The sequence below is a fragment of the Gadus macrocephalus genome, chromosome 21 (genome assembly GCF_031168955.1).
Source record: "Gadus macrocephalus chromosome 21, ASM3116895v1".
Lineage (NCBI taxonomy): Eukaryota > Metazoa > Chordata > Actinopteri > Gadiformes > Gadidae > Gadus > Gadus macrocephalus.
The window spans coordinates 12939631-12951098 of record NC_082402.1 but is presented as its reverse complement, the minus strand read 5'-3'; the positions used below and the strand labels follow the sequence as shown (position 1 = coordinate 12951098).

The window sequence follows — 11468 nt, the reverse complement described above, 5'->3', positions numbered from 1 at the left end:
CATTCAACATCAATACAACCTCCAGTTTTCCTCGTGAGTGCCCGGTTTGTTTCATGATGTGGGCGCATCTGTCTGCGTCTCACAAATACCCGGCGCATTTACTGATGCAAATGACGTTTAGAAATGTTCAGCGTAGTGTCTGAATTCTCGTTTGTTCGTTCCCTATATTGTGCACTATATCATGAACACTATATAGGAAATAGTGAGTGAGTGAATAGGGAACGATTTCGAACACTGCTAATGTCATGGTACTTTCCCTTCGTTCTGCCAATTGGAAAGATCCCCTGAATACTTTTATAATATTCACCTGTGTCTCCCTGGTGGGGCCACACCACGAGGCTGGTTTGAGGCTATGAATAAACTTATTTGCATAATTTGTTCATCTCAGTCATAAGTTGGTAATAATGAAACTCTAAGACCAAGATGGAGGAAATAAAGGGTCTGCAGTCGTTAATGAGGCTAATGGATGCTAACGTAAGCTACAAATGTTTCTAGGGACCATCCGGACATAAAGAGCATAGTGTTAGCTTTTGGTAACAGCATATTACTCCACTTCCATCCCCCCTCTCTATATTTAAACACCCATGCCATGCTATTAATGCAGGGGGGCGTTCTGTGACTTAATCGTACAAAACGACTCAATGGTTGAATGTGTTTTTAAAGCCACTTGTGAGTGAGAGCTGAAACAGTACCAGCTGTAGGGGCTGAATAGTGTGTAGCGGCATACAGGAAGTGGTCATCGAGGAGACACCGACACAGAGAGGAAGTGGTGGTTCACAGGTTCAGGCGAACATGTCACGAGGACGGCAGAGACGCTGAATGTGTTCTCTGAGTCTCACCCAGCGACCTACTTTCCACCCTTTCATCTAATTTCATGCCCTTTACTCACGTTTGTGATATCAATTGCTTTCACTTTGATGTCGTCTCTGCTAGACACAAAGGTACACACCCAGATACCTTTATTTTGGCACAGATATTCATATATGTGGAATATGTTTGTTTATGTGTCTATGTGTGGGTGTGTGTGCGCTCAGTTTGTATCAGTACGTCCTGGCACAGGGAAATCAGGCCCTGCGGCTCTTTTCAACCGGTTATTATGTGTTCTCTGCCCTTTCTACAATGATTTTTTTTCACCTGCTCATTACGGCCTCAGCGAGCTCGTTAGTGCTAGCTAGTGCTAGCTAGTGCTAGCGTGTGCTCCGCTCACGCCGCCGCCACTCCTTAGTGGTGCCGCTGTTAAACCTGTTGGCAACACGTACTATAAATCCCAGCTCCTGCCTGGGAAGCGTTTAGCATCAATTAAAAAGCGTGCGCTAAAAGCTAATGTGTGTGTTGTCCTAGAGTTCACAACACTAGCAGGAGGCTGTGTGAATCAAAGCAGAAGCCTGGACCAAACTAGTTTCTGTAATTGCGGTAGCACTTTGATTGTAATGCCGTCTGAGTTGAAGTGCCCAGCCAAGTGGACCCTGAGCACATGGGCCGGGGCGTTTAACGTAGATCAAGGTTAGCCCTCTCTGCATGGGACGGCCCATAGAATGATGTTGTTAATGACTAGCAGCGCTCAGCACTTGTTTCTGTTTTAGGTCCTCATTTATGAGCCAATATGCATTAACGTTATTACAAACCTCCTTTTCATCATGAAGGGGGTTGATTGTGTGTGTGTGTGTGTGTGTGTGTGTGTGTGTGTGTGTGTCTGTCTGTGTGTCTGTGTGTCTGTCTCTGTGTTTGTATGGTGTGTGTTTAAGTTTATGTTTGAACTATGGTGTGTTTCAGATTGTGTGTGTGTGTGTGTGTGTGTGTGTGTGTGTGTGTGTGTGTGTGTGTGTGTGTGTGTGTGTGTGTGTGTGTGTGTATATGTGCACAAGCACGTGCTGATGCGTGCGTGTGTGTTTGTGTGCATGTGTGTGTGTCGGAAATACGTTTTGAAGGAAAAGGTGTTAGTGATTCCTCGTGGGTCCCGGTCGGGGGCTCAGTGTTAGTGGCTGTTGGCTTCACTCGGACCGTGTCCCATGCCCCGCTCCTTCTCTATCCCTCCATCTCCTAGGAGCTGGTGACCTCTGACCCGTGCACCAACGCCCCCCCGACCCCGCCAGAGGATTGTGACCCCTCCCCCTCCCCTCGCAGGAAGCGCGGGCGACGGAAACTAGAGCACCCCGAGAGGCGTAAGACTGCGTGTGCGCACACATACACAACCCCACGCGTCCACACGCGCGCACATCACCAAGCAGGCACACACAGGCCTCACCACTCGCTGCACACTCTGTAGCTCCCCTCACCCTCGCTACAGTGGAACCACAGTTGAGCATTCGAAGAAAGAAGATCTAGGGGAAAATGCAGCAAGTGCAACTCCACGGGTTAGGGCTAGGTATGCATGGTAGCGTGTAGTGGGCGTGTAGTGTGTATTTCAGCGTCTGCAGGCGTCTCAGACTCTGGCGGGGGACGTGATGGAAGCCGTCGCTATGTGTGAATGTAGTTTGAATGTGTACAGACAGCCCATTTCCTGTAACCCAGCATCTCTCCCTTCATGTTCCAGATGAACCAGACGACAGCACCTGTGACTCCCCCAAAGAGGTGAGGAGGGGAGCCATACCCACCTAGTGCTCTCTCTCTCTCTCTATCCTCTCTCTCTCTCTCTCTCTCTCTCTCTCTCTCTCTCTCTCTCTCTCTCTCTCTCTCTCTCTCTCTCCGTCTGTCTGTGTCTCTCTCTCTCTCTCTCTCTCTCTGTCTGTCTGTCTCTCTCTCTCTCTCTTCTCTCTCTCTCCTTCTCGATTACTTTGAGAGATGCTCATATAGGAAATGTACCATGAGTTAACCACTCACTCTTCTGGGTTGCTTGATGGTGTGTTCATTGGTACAATAGTGTGTGTGTGTTTTTTGTTCCAGCGTTCATTTGTGTGTTTGTATGTGAAGTGGTCGACTCCATTCTTGTTTATATTTTCTGCTGCTCTGTAAACTCTATATACTCTACTAGTATAAATCTCTGTGTGTGTGTGTGTGTGTGTGTGTGTGTGTGTGTGTGTGTGTGTGTGTGTGTGTGTGTGTGTGTGTGTGTGTGTGTGTGTGTGTGTGTGTGTGTGTGTGTGTGTGTGTGTGCTTGCGTGCGTGCGTGCGTGCGTGGGCGCGTGCTTGCGTGCGTGCGTGCGGCCTCTCAGCAAGGTGAGGGCGGTCGACTGCGGCGGAGGCCGGTTCCCAGAGTGACGTTCCAGGCAGGAGACCCCTACTACATCAGCAGGAGACAGAGGGATGAGTGGCTCAGCCGCTGGAAGATCGAGGTGAGAAAAAGAGAGAGAGAGAGACATCTGAGCTGAATGCATCATGAGACAGAGAGAGAGAGAGAGAGAGAGAGAGAGAGAGAGAGAGAGAGAGAGAGAGAGAGAGAGAGAGAGAGAGAGGGAGAGGGAGGGAGAGAGAGAGGGAGAGGGGGAGAGAGAGAGAGAGACATCTGAGCTGAATGCATCATGAGACAGAGAGAGAGAGAGAGAGAGAGAGACATCTGAGCTAAATGCATCATGAGACAGAGAGAGCGAGAGAGAGAGAGGATGGAGAGCAACCCATGTAATACCCACAGTGAGACGCTGTCGACTGTGCTTGGTTTCATGAGCCAGAGAAGTGTCTGCGGGTTGGTGTGTGTGTCTGAGTGTCTGTCTACACTCGTGCAAGTGTGCATGATATGAGTCTTGCCTGGCGGCTTACCCTCTGAGCCACTTTCACAGTGTGTGTGTGTGTGTGTGTGTGTGTGTGTGTGTGTGTGTGTGTGTGTGTGTGTGTGTGTGTGTGTGTGTGTGTGTGTGTGTGTGTGTGTGTGTGTGTGTGTGTGTGTGTGTGTGTGTGTGTGTGTGTGTGCGTGTGTAGCAAACATAAACACCGTCTTAAATCCCTGGGACGAGTTGAGATGTGTCTGGTTCAAAGCGTCTGATTGACACTGCCTCCAATCGATGAGTCGCTGAGTCAGCAACATTTGTTCACCAAAAGGAGAAGTTGTTATAATGCAGCGTTTGCCACGGTGTCAAAACGTGAACCTTAAAGTGATTATTCTCATCCCTCCGCTGTACATAGACCTCATCCACATGCTGGATCACTCAACGAGCACAAGATCACCACCACATTGCATTGTTTTTTTAAGGGTTAAGAACAGCTTTTGTCTGTTGTTCTGTCATGAGGATACGGATCCTTTCTGGGCGCAGAAGAATTTATAACCAAATCAACATTTGAATGAATGACATTAACACAACAAGTAGGAAAGCAACATTGAACCTTGAAACATTGAGATACATTTTTGGGACACACTGCAGTGGGTCATGTTCTGTTCTGTACATGTGTTGTATTTTGCTTGCATGCACACTGTCTGTCTGTCTGTCTGTCTGTCTGTCTGTCTGTCTGTCTGTCTGTCTGTCTGTCTGTCTGTCTGTCTGTCTGTCTGTCTGTCTGTCTGTCTGTCTGTCTGTCTGTCTGTCTGTCTGTCTGTCTGTCTGTCTGTCTGTCTGTCTGTCTGTCTGTCTGTCTGTCTGTCTGTCCGTCCTTCCATCCATTACACTATGTGTTATGATGAAGCTCAGATCCTAAATGTTTTCATGATATAAATATGCGTTTGTAATCTTCCCTCAGAGTTTCAATAGATTAAAAATCGTTTGAAGCTAAGGATCTTTTGATTATTTGATTATTTGATTATTGGCGCACCGCAGGCCACATGCTTGTGGTCATCTATAAACATAGATGGCCGTAATCACCTCCAGACCCTGTCTCTGAGTTGCAAAGGAAGCACAGCATGTGTGTGTGTGTGTGTGTGTGTGTCTGTTTTATGTGTGTGTTAACGTGCATAATATGTAACTGTGTGTGTGTGAGTGTGTGGTTGTCTTTATGTGTGTGTGCGTGTGTGTGTGTGTCTGTGTGTGCGTGCGTGTGTGGGTGGGTGTACTCTACCTTTGCTTTCAGTCGTCCCTCCTTCCACTCCATAACACTTCCTCCCAGTGATAAATGGGGTGGATGTGTTGAAGGAGGTCACCACCGCCCTGATATATGGACGGAATCACCAAGATGGAAAGAAAAGCTCAAATGTATCAAAGACAGAAACATTTAAGGAGAAACACATATTTACCATTAAGTTAGAAAGCGGAAGAGAAATATAGTTGTACTTGCGAATGAGAGAGAGAGAGAGAGAGTGAGCAGGAGAGAGGGAGAAAGAGTGTGAGAGAGAGAGAGAGAGAGAGAGAGAGAGAGAGAGTGAGCAGGAGAGAGAGAGCGAGAGAGGGGGGGGGGGTCTGGTAGACACACATGCATTGAGGTTAACTAGTTCCAGATTTTTGTGTGTGTGTGTGTGTGTGTGTCTGTGTTTTCTTCTCTCCTCCCCAACAGTTGACCGGTTGCCACTAAACCCCCTCCCCTACACACACACACACACACACACACACACACACACACACACACACACACACACACACACACACACACATACACACAAGCACACGCACACACTCTAGCTGACATATCTCATATAAACACTTATCCGGTTGGAAATTCGCTAACTCTGTTAGGTCATTTTATTTATTTACTTTTTCAGGGGGTGGGCCCTGCAATCTTCTTGCGGGCTGGAGTGTAACGTTACAGCTAGCACAAATACTGCAGACTGGGCTTCTCTGGGATAACACACATGATTGGCTATAGCATACTATCTGTAGCATGTTCATTATGTTCTTGCATGTTGGCTTATATAAGTAGACTAAAGGTACAATGTTAAGAGGGTACTTGCAAACAATACGTAGTGGCTGGAAACATAGTGCTTACATGTTTTGTGTGATCATTATATATGTTTTTATTTTAAGTAATCACAAAACCACACATTCCACGTGCATTTGTAGTCTTTGTTATACATTATGTGTGTGCATGTTTTCAGCATTAGCAACAATGTTTGTGAATCCACTCAATGTCCAGCCTTCCCATGGGTCTCTATCTACACAACTTCTATGTGTGTGTCGCTGTGTGTGTGTGTGAGTGGGTGTGTGTGTGGGTGTGTGTGTGTGTCTGCTTGTCAGGCCCTGACCTTAACACCTACAATTGCCATGTCAACTCAGAGGCTTACGTAACCCCTGACCCCAACACACACACACACACACACACACACACACACACACACACACACACACACACACACACACACAGACACACACACACACACACACACACACACACACACACACACACACACACACACACACAGACACACACACACACACACACACACACACACACACACACAGAGACACACACACGCACACGCACATGCACACACACCATATACAACCCGACACTTGAAATCCTGTCTTCATCATCTTTAAGCCCTTCTGGCTACCAGACATAACTCTATCTGTGTCTGTGTGTGTGTGTATGTGTGTGCGTGTATGTGTGTGTGCATGCGTGCGTGTGGGCGTGTTTGTGTGTGCATATACGGGTGGGGTTGGGGAGTTTATCCAAACATCTGTTGAGTAAAGCAGCCGTCTCTCCTTCGCTTTGTAAATCACATACTTGACTGCTGCCTAATCACTAGCAAAGGGGAGGGGAGAGAGAGAAAGGGATAGAGAGAGAGAGAGAGAGGGGGAGAGAGGGAGAGAGAGAGAGAGAGGGGGGCGTGCAGAATGTGAGAGCCCATCAGGGCTCCTTCACCCGAGCAGGCAGAGCGGGGGAAAGTGGACTCGCGGAAGCAGGAGAAGGAGGAGGAGGAAGTTGAACAGAACAGAGAAAATGTCAGGGAGAAAGCGAGCGCGAGATGAGGAGCGGCCGCCCGGTGTGTGCTTCATGTGGTCTGTAAGTGAGTCTTTTTGTCTTCTCACTAGAGCCGCGTACTTGTGTTTTTTTTTGGCATTCTCTCAGCTGTGGGCATTTTTCCGTTTGAGCCTTTTAAGAAATGTGAGCTCATTGTCTGTAGCTGCACACATGCTACTAGGTATCCACAGAGTATCTGCGGACACCTAAAGTTATTCTAGGGATACCAATTATTTAGAATAATCGCTATGTAGTATGTTCTTGTCTTTCTTGTATTCATAACAGTTGGAAGGAGCTAATGTTGTGGTTGTAAACTCCTGCTCATGATGGCTAAGCATCTGACGCGCTGTACAATAAGACGCGGTGAAGGCGTTTAAAGTCGATACACTGAATGACAACGTAAGCCTACTAAAACTATGATCTCAACACCAGCTACATTGACTATGTAATGTCCTTAACTTTATGCTTCTGGCTGCAATGTTAGCATCTTCTAAACATTGTTTTAGCAAGAATCCCACAAGCTTTCTCAACAAACATGAATGCATCCATTGGGAAAGCTGTCTCTCACACACACATGCACACACACGCACATAGACACACACACACACACACACACACACACACACACACACCACACACACACACACACACACATCAACCATAGGATCTGTAGGACAGTCTTCATGAACACACTATGGATTGTCTCCCTGTCTTTCGGGTCCTGCCTCGTCTCTGGTGCTCGGCTGCCAGTGAAAGGAAGCGCGGGCCTTCTCCCTCTTTGTGGGGCGGCTGGCAGTCGACCTCACTGTGGGCCGCCGTGGCGGGCGAGTCACGTCTTTACTGCCTGCCCTGATTTACACGTCGCGTCGGTGTGGGAATGCTATCGCGCTCCGGTGTTTATGTGTTTGTGGGGCTTCGGTTCCCATGAGGGGGGCGGCCAATAGTGGGGGAGTGCAGCGGGTTTGTTTGAGGGTGTGTGTGTTTGTGTGTCTGTGTGTGTGTGTGTGTGTGTGTGTGTGTGTGTGTGTGTGAGGGGGGGGGGGGGGGGGGTGTCTCTATCTCTTGTCTGTGTTTGCGAGAGTGTTGTTTGTGCACCCTTCGGGGGGGCTGCAAGCAAGCAAGGTTCACACCGAGGTCAGGGTCGGTCACGGTCATAAAGGGGGCGTGGTCAATAGGGGCCGGGTTATTGGAAAAAGGTCGGATAAGGGGGGTCGAGGGGTGAGAGGTCGTCCGGAGAGAGGGGTTGGGGGCCGGGTATATAAAGTGCTGACCAGGGCGGCGGGTTCCTCCTGGGTTCAAAGTCGTAACTCAGCTCAACGCCGAGAACGGCTTCCCCCTTGTCTTGTCTGAAGTCGGACTCTTTCTCGCAGACATGTGGGGCTGGAGTGGACTCACAACTGTGGGCCTGCTCTGGATTACCTGCTGTCTGCTGTAGTTTATGAGTGTGAAAGAGTGTGTGTGTGTGTGTGTGTGTGTGTGTGTGTGTGTGTGTGTGTGTGTGTGTGTGTGTGTGTGTGTGTGTGTGTGTGTGTGTGTGTGTGTGTGTGTGTGTGTGTGTCGGTGCTCTGCATGTGTTGTCATCCTGTGACCATGTACTTGGCCGTGTTGTACACACATGATGATCCCTTCCCAATGCATGTTTGTGTGGTCCATGTCAGTGATCATTTGGGGGATAACTGCTCTAAGGGCAGGAAGGGGTTGTTGGGGGGGGGGGGGGGGGTCAACAGGAGCTAGGAAGGTTGACCTCCTGACCTCCTTGGGATGTTGAAGGGTCAGAGAGTCACATTGTGTTGTGGCCATCACTTTCACCGTCCCTTCCACTTACCCCCCACCCCCTAGCCCTCGCTCTGTCCCTTCTTCTTTGGTCGGACTACTTTACATTGTAGTTTCACATCTCATTATACATCGGTACATGCTTTGTGTTAATGTATGCAGGAGTCGCTCATGACTACTCAGACAACAGAGAAGCAGACTGAACCATAATCCCAATGCTGGGGCGAACACTAGTCGCCTGTTTGTATGTCTTGTAGCGCCTACCTCTAGAGAGGCCTCCAGCGACACGGGGAACCAAGCGGCCGCGTTCACCTCCGCTGAGCCGGTCCCTGTTGCATCTGTCAGCCACTAATATGATTGCAAACGTAATCCGCTCTCTCTCGCTCTCGCTCTCTCTCTCTCTATTTCCATCTCGGCGGCCTTGTTCCTGATCTGAACCCACTGAACTCCCCCCCCACCCCAATCTCCCCTTCACTTCCTGTTCAGAGAGAAAACACAATAAATGGATTGTTATGCCGGGACCCCCATGGGCCAGCAGGGGGGCCTTTGGTCAGAGGCCTCTGCAGGGGGAAAGGCCACATTAAACACTTGTTATAGGATATGGTATCCCCCCATCACACCACCAGCACCAACACAACCCTAGGACACTCTTACAAACACACACACACACACACACACACACACACACACACACACACACACACACACACACACACACACACACACACACACACACACCAGTGCTTGTATTCAGTGTGGGGCATTTAAGGACAAGGCGGGCGGGACTTGTTTATCCTTCTTGTTGTCGTCCCCAATGACACAGCCTTAAAGTGACAGTGTTTGTTTTGGACAGCATGTATGCAGCAGCAGCCTGTCTGGGGGATGACGGAGGAGCTCGCTTTAGATGGCCTAGAATATCAGACGTGTGCAGCTTCTGGCAGAGCCATGCAGTGGTGTGTGCTCACAGTTCCTGCTGATGTGGCGATTCGCACCACTGGCACTGAACTTTATTGAAGCTTGCAGCATCATTTTAAACTTCCCCCTCCTCGATAATAGTCAAAAACGTGTTAAACGTTAAAGTGTTGCACTAGTGGCCAAGTCTTGTGACACGTCATATGGCGTGTTTACCGAGGCAAGCCCCCTTTTGGTCGTTCCCACTCAGGATTCTGGGAGTCAAACGAGTTCAGTGAGGTTGACCATACGACTGATAAACAAAGATGGCCGCGCCCATAATGAGATGCATTTTTTTGTGCCACGATGGTTGTCTTAATGTCTGTCTTTCACACTTGATAACATTGCTGCTTTAATCCCATCACCAATCTATGCATTGCACAGTCTTGCTGTGAGTGCAATACAATGTAAAGTTGTGTTTTTTGTCTTCGAGCTGGTTTGCTAAAGAGGCTATTGTAGCTAACAATAACCCAGATGCCCTCAAAGACAAACGGGAACGCTATAAGTGCTACAAGCCAGGAAATCAAGCAAGCAAGAGCAGCTCTACGGGTGGTGTGCGGGGGGCATCTGGAACACCACCCGTTAACCAGGACTCTTCTCCTGCAGGCGGAGAAGCGGGCGTACCGCGAGGCGGAGATCAGCATGATGGACGACCTGTCCGAGGGAGACTTCCAGAAGGAGGAGGAGGAGGAGGAGGAGCCGGCCAGCCCGCCGGCCCCCTCGGCCCCGTTAGCCCTGCCCCTTCCTCCCCCTCCTCTGCCACCTCTCCTTCCTCCGCCGCCGCAGTCCCCCACCCCGCCGCCCCAGCAGCACACCGACCCCGCCTCGCCCACCGTCGCCATGACGCCAGAGCCCGTGGCCAGGGGGGGCGAGCAGGCCACGCCTAGCGAGGTGGAGTACCAGGTGAGGGGGTGTGTGTGGTGTTGTGTGTGTGTGTGTGTGTGGTCGGTGTGTCAGACAGAAAGACAGACAAACAGACAGAATGTTACCAATACCTTTTCCTGCTAGTGGCGCTCTATTTCCATTTAAATTTACAATTTGTATTTTGATTGTAGACAGATTGTTTATTTTATTGAATTGTACTTTCTTTATTGTTTTATTATGTTTTTTTAGCAAATACCAAGTGTAGTGTCGTTGTAGTGTAGTGTAGTGTAGTTGAACTGAAGAGTTTAAACTGGCTACTGAGGAACCAGTCGTCTATCAACGTCGTCCATCAACTCGAACACCATTCACACGTCTCAAGTTGCTAATCGGACTGTCAACAGTGAAAGAACAGGAAGCCTCGGCCCGGACGTTCACTGAGTCGCTGTCAGACGATAGCCGATGGGCTCCGAGATTAATGTAATACAAACATTTGATAAATTGAATATATCCCTCGGAACCAAACTCTGCAGCACGCTGTAGAGGGGCTTTCCGGAATACTAGGAGATGCTAGTTCTATGAGATTTAATAAAGCTATTATGACGCTCTAGGTCAATGTCATGGTCAGGGCAGCAGTAACTCATCATTTACCCATCCGTGTGTTCCTTGTTCTTTTAGTCAAGGTTTAAATGAATCAGACAGAATCTGCAAAATCTGGGGCAGCGGGGGCAGTAGGGGCCTTGCAGCGGGGGCAGTAGGGGCCTTGCAGCGGGGGCAGTAGGGGCCTTGCAGCGGGGGCAGTAGGGGCCTTGCAGCGGGGGCAGTAGGGGCCTTGCAGCGGGGGCAGTAGGGGACGGCAGGGGGGGCAGTAGGGGACGGCAGCGGGGGCAGTAGGGGACGGCAGCGGGGGCAGTAGGGGCCTTGCAGCGGGGGCAGTAGGGGACGGCAGCGGGGGCAGTAGGGGCCTGCAGGGGGGGCAGTAGGGGCCGGCAGGGGGGGCAACAGGGGCCTTGCAGCGGGGGCAGACAGGACGGTGCTCACCCACCGGTGGACTGACCCTGGGGCATCGCTGTGTCCCGCCCTGCAGGACGGCCGGGGCTTCGGCATCGGGGCGCTGGTGTTCGGGA

The 11468-nt window shown here is 49.9% G+C and overlaps 1 protein-coding gene across 7 annotated transcripts in view; it reads left to right on the top strand.

The window, feature by feature from the left end:
• The first annotated feature begins 1791 nt into the window (after positions 1-1791).
• The window catches only part of LOC132450406 (DNA (cytosine-5)-methyltransferase 3A-like), a 26775-nt gene continuing 17098 nt past the window's right edge, over positions 1792-11468 (top strand). For 3 of the 7 annotated variants that reach the window (XM_060042518.1, XM_060042517.1, XM_060042516.1), the window contains exons 1-3: positions 6367-6798; positions 10087-10383; positions 11429-11468. The exon at positions 11429-11468 is cut by the window's right edge and continues 119 nt beyond it. In XM_060042518.1, coding sequence (XP_059898501.1) covers positions 6736-6798; positions 10087-10383; positions 11429-11468 — 400 coding nt within the window. In that variant the 5' untranslated portion in view covers positions 6367-6735. Of the gene's footprint in view, positions 2163-2533; positions 2572-3152; positions 3273-6366; positions 6799-10086; positions 10384-11428 lie in introns of those variants that run through there. The other 4 variants (XM_060042515.1, XM_060042514.1, XM_060042519.1 and 1 more) reach the window with 3 other exon arrangements.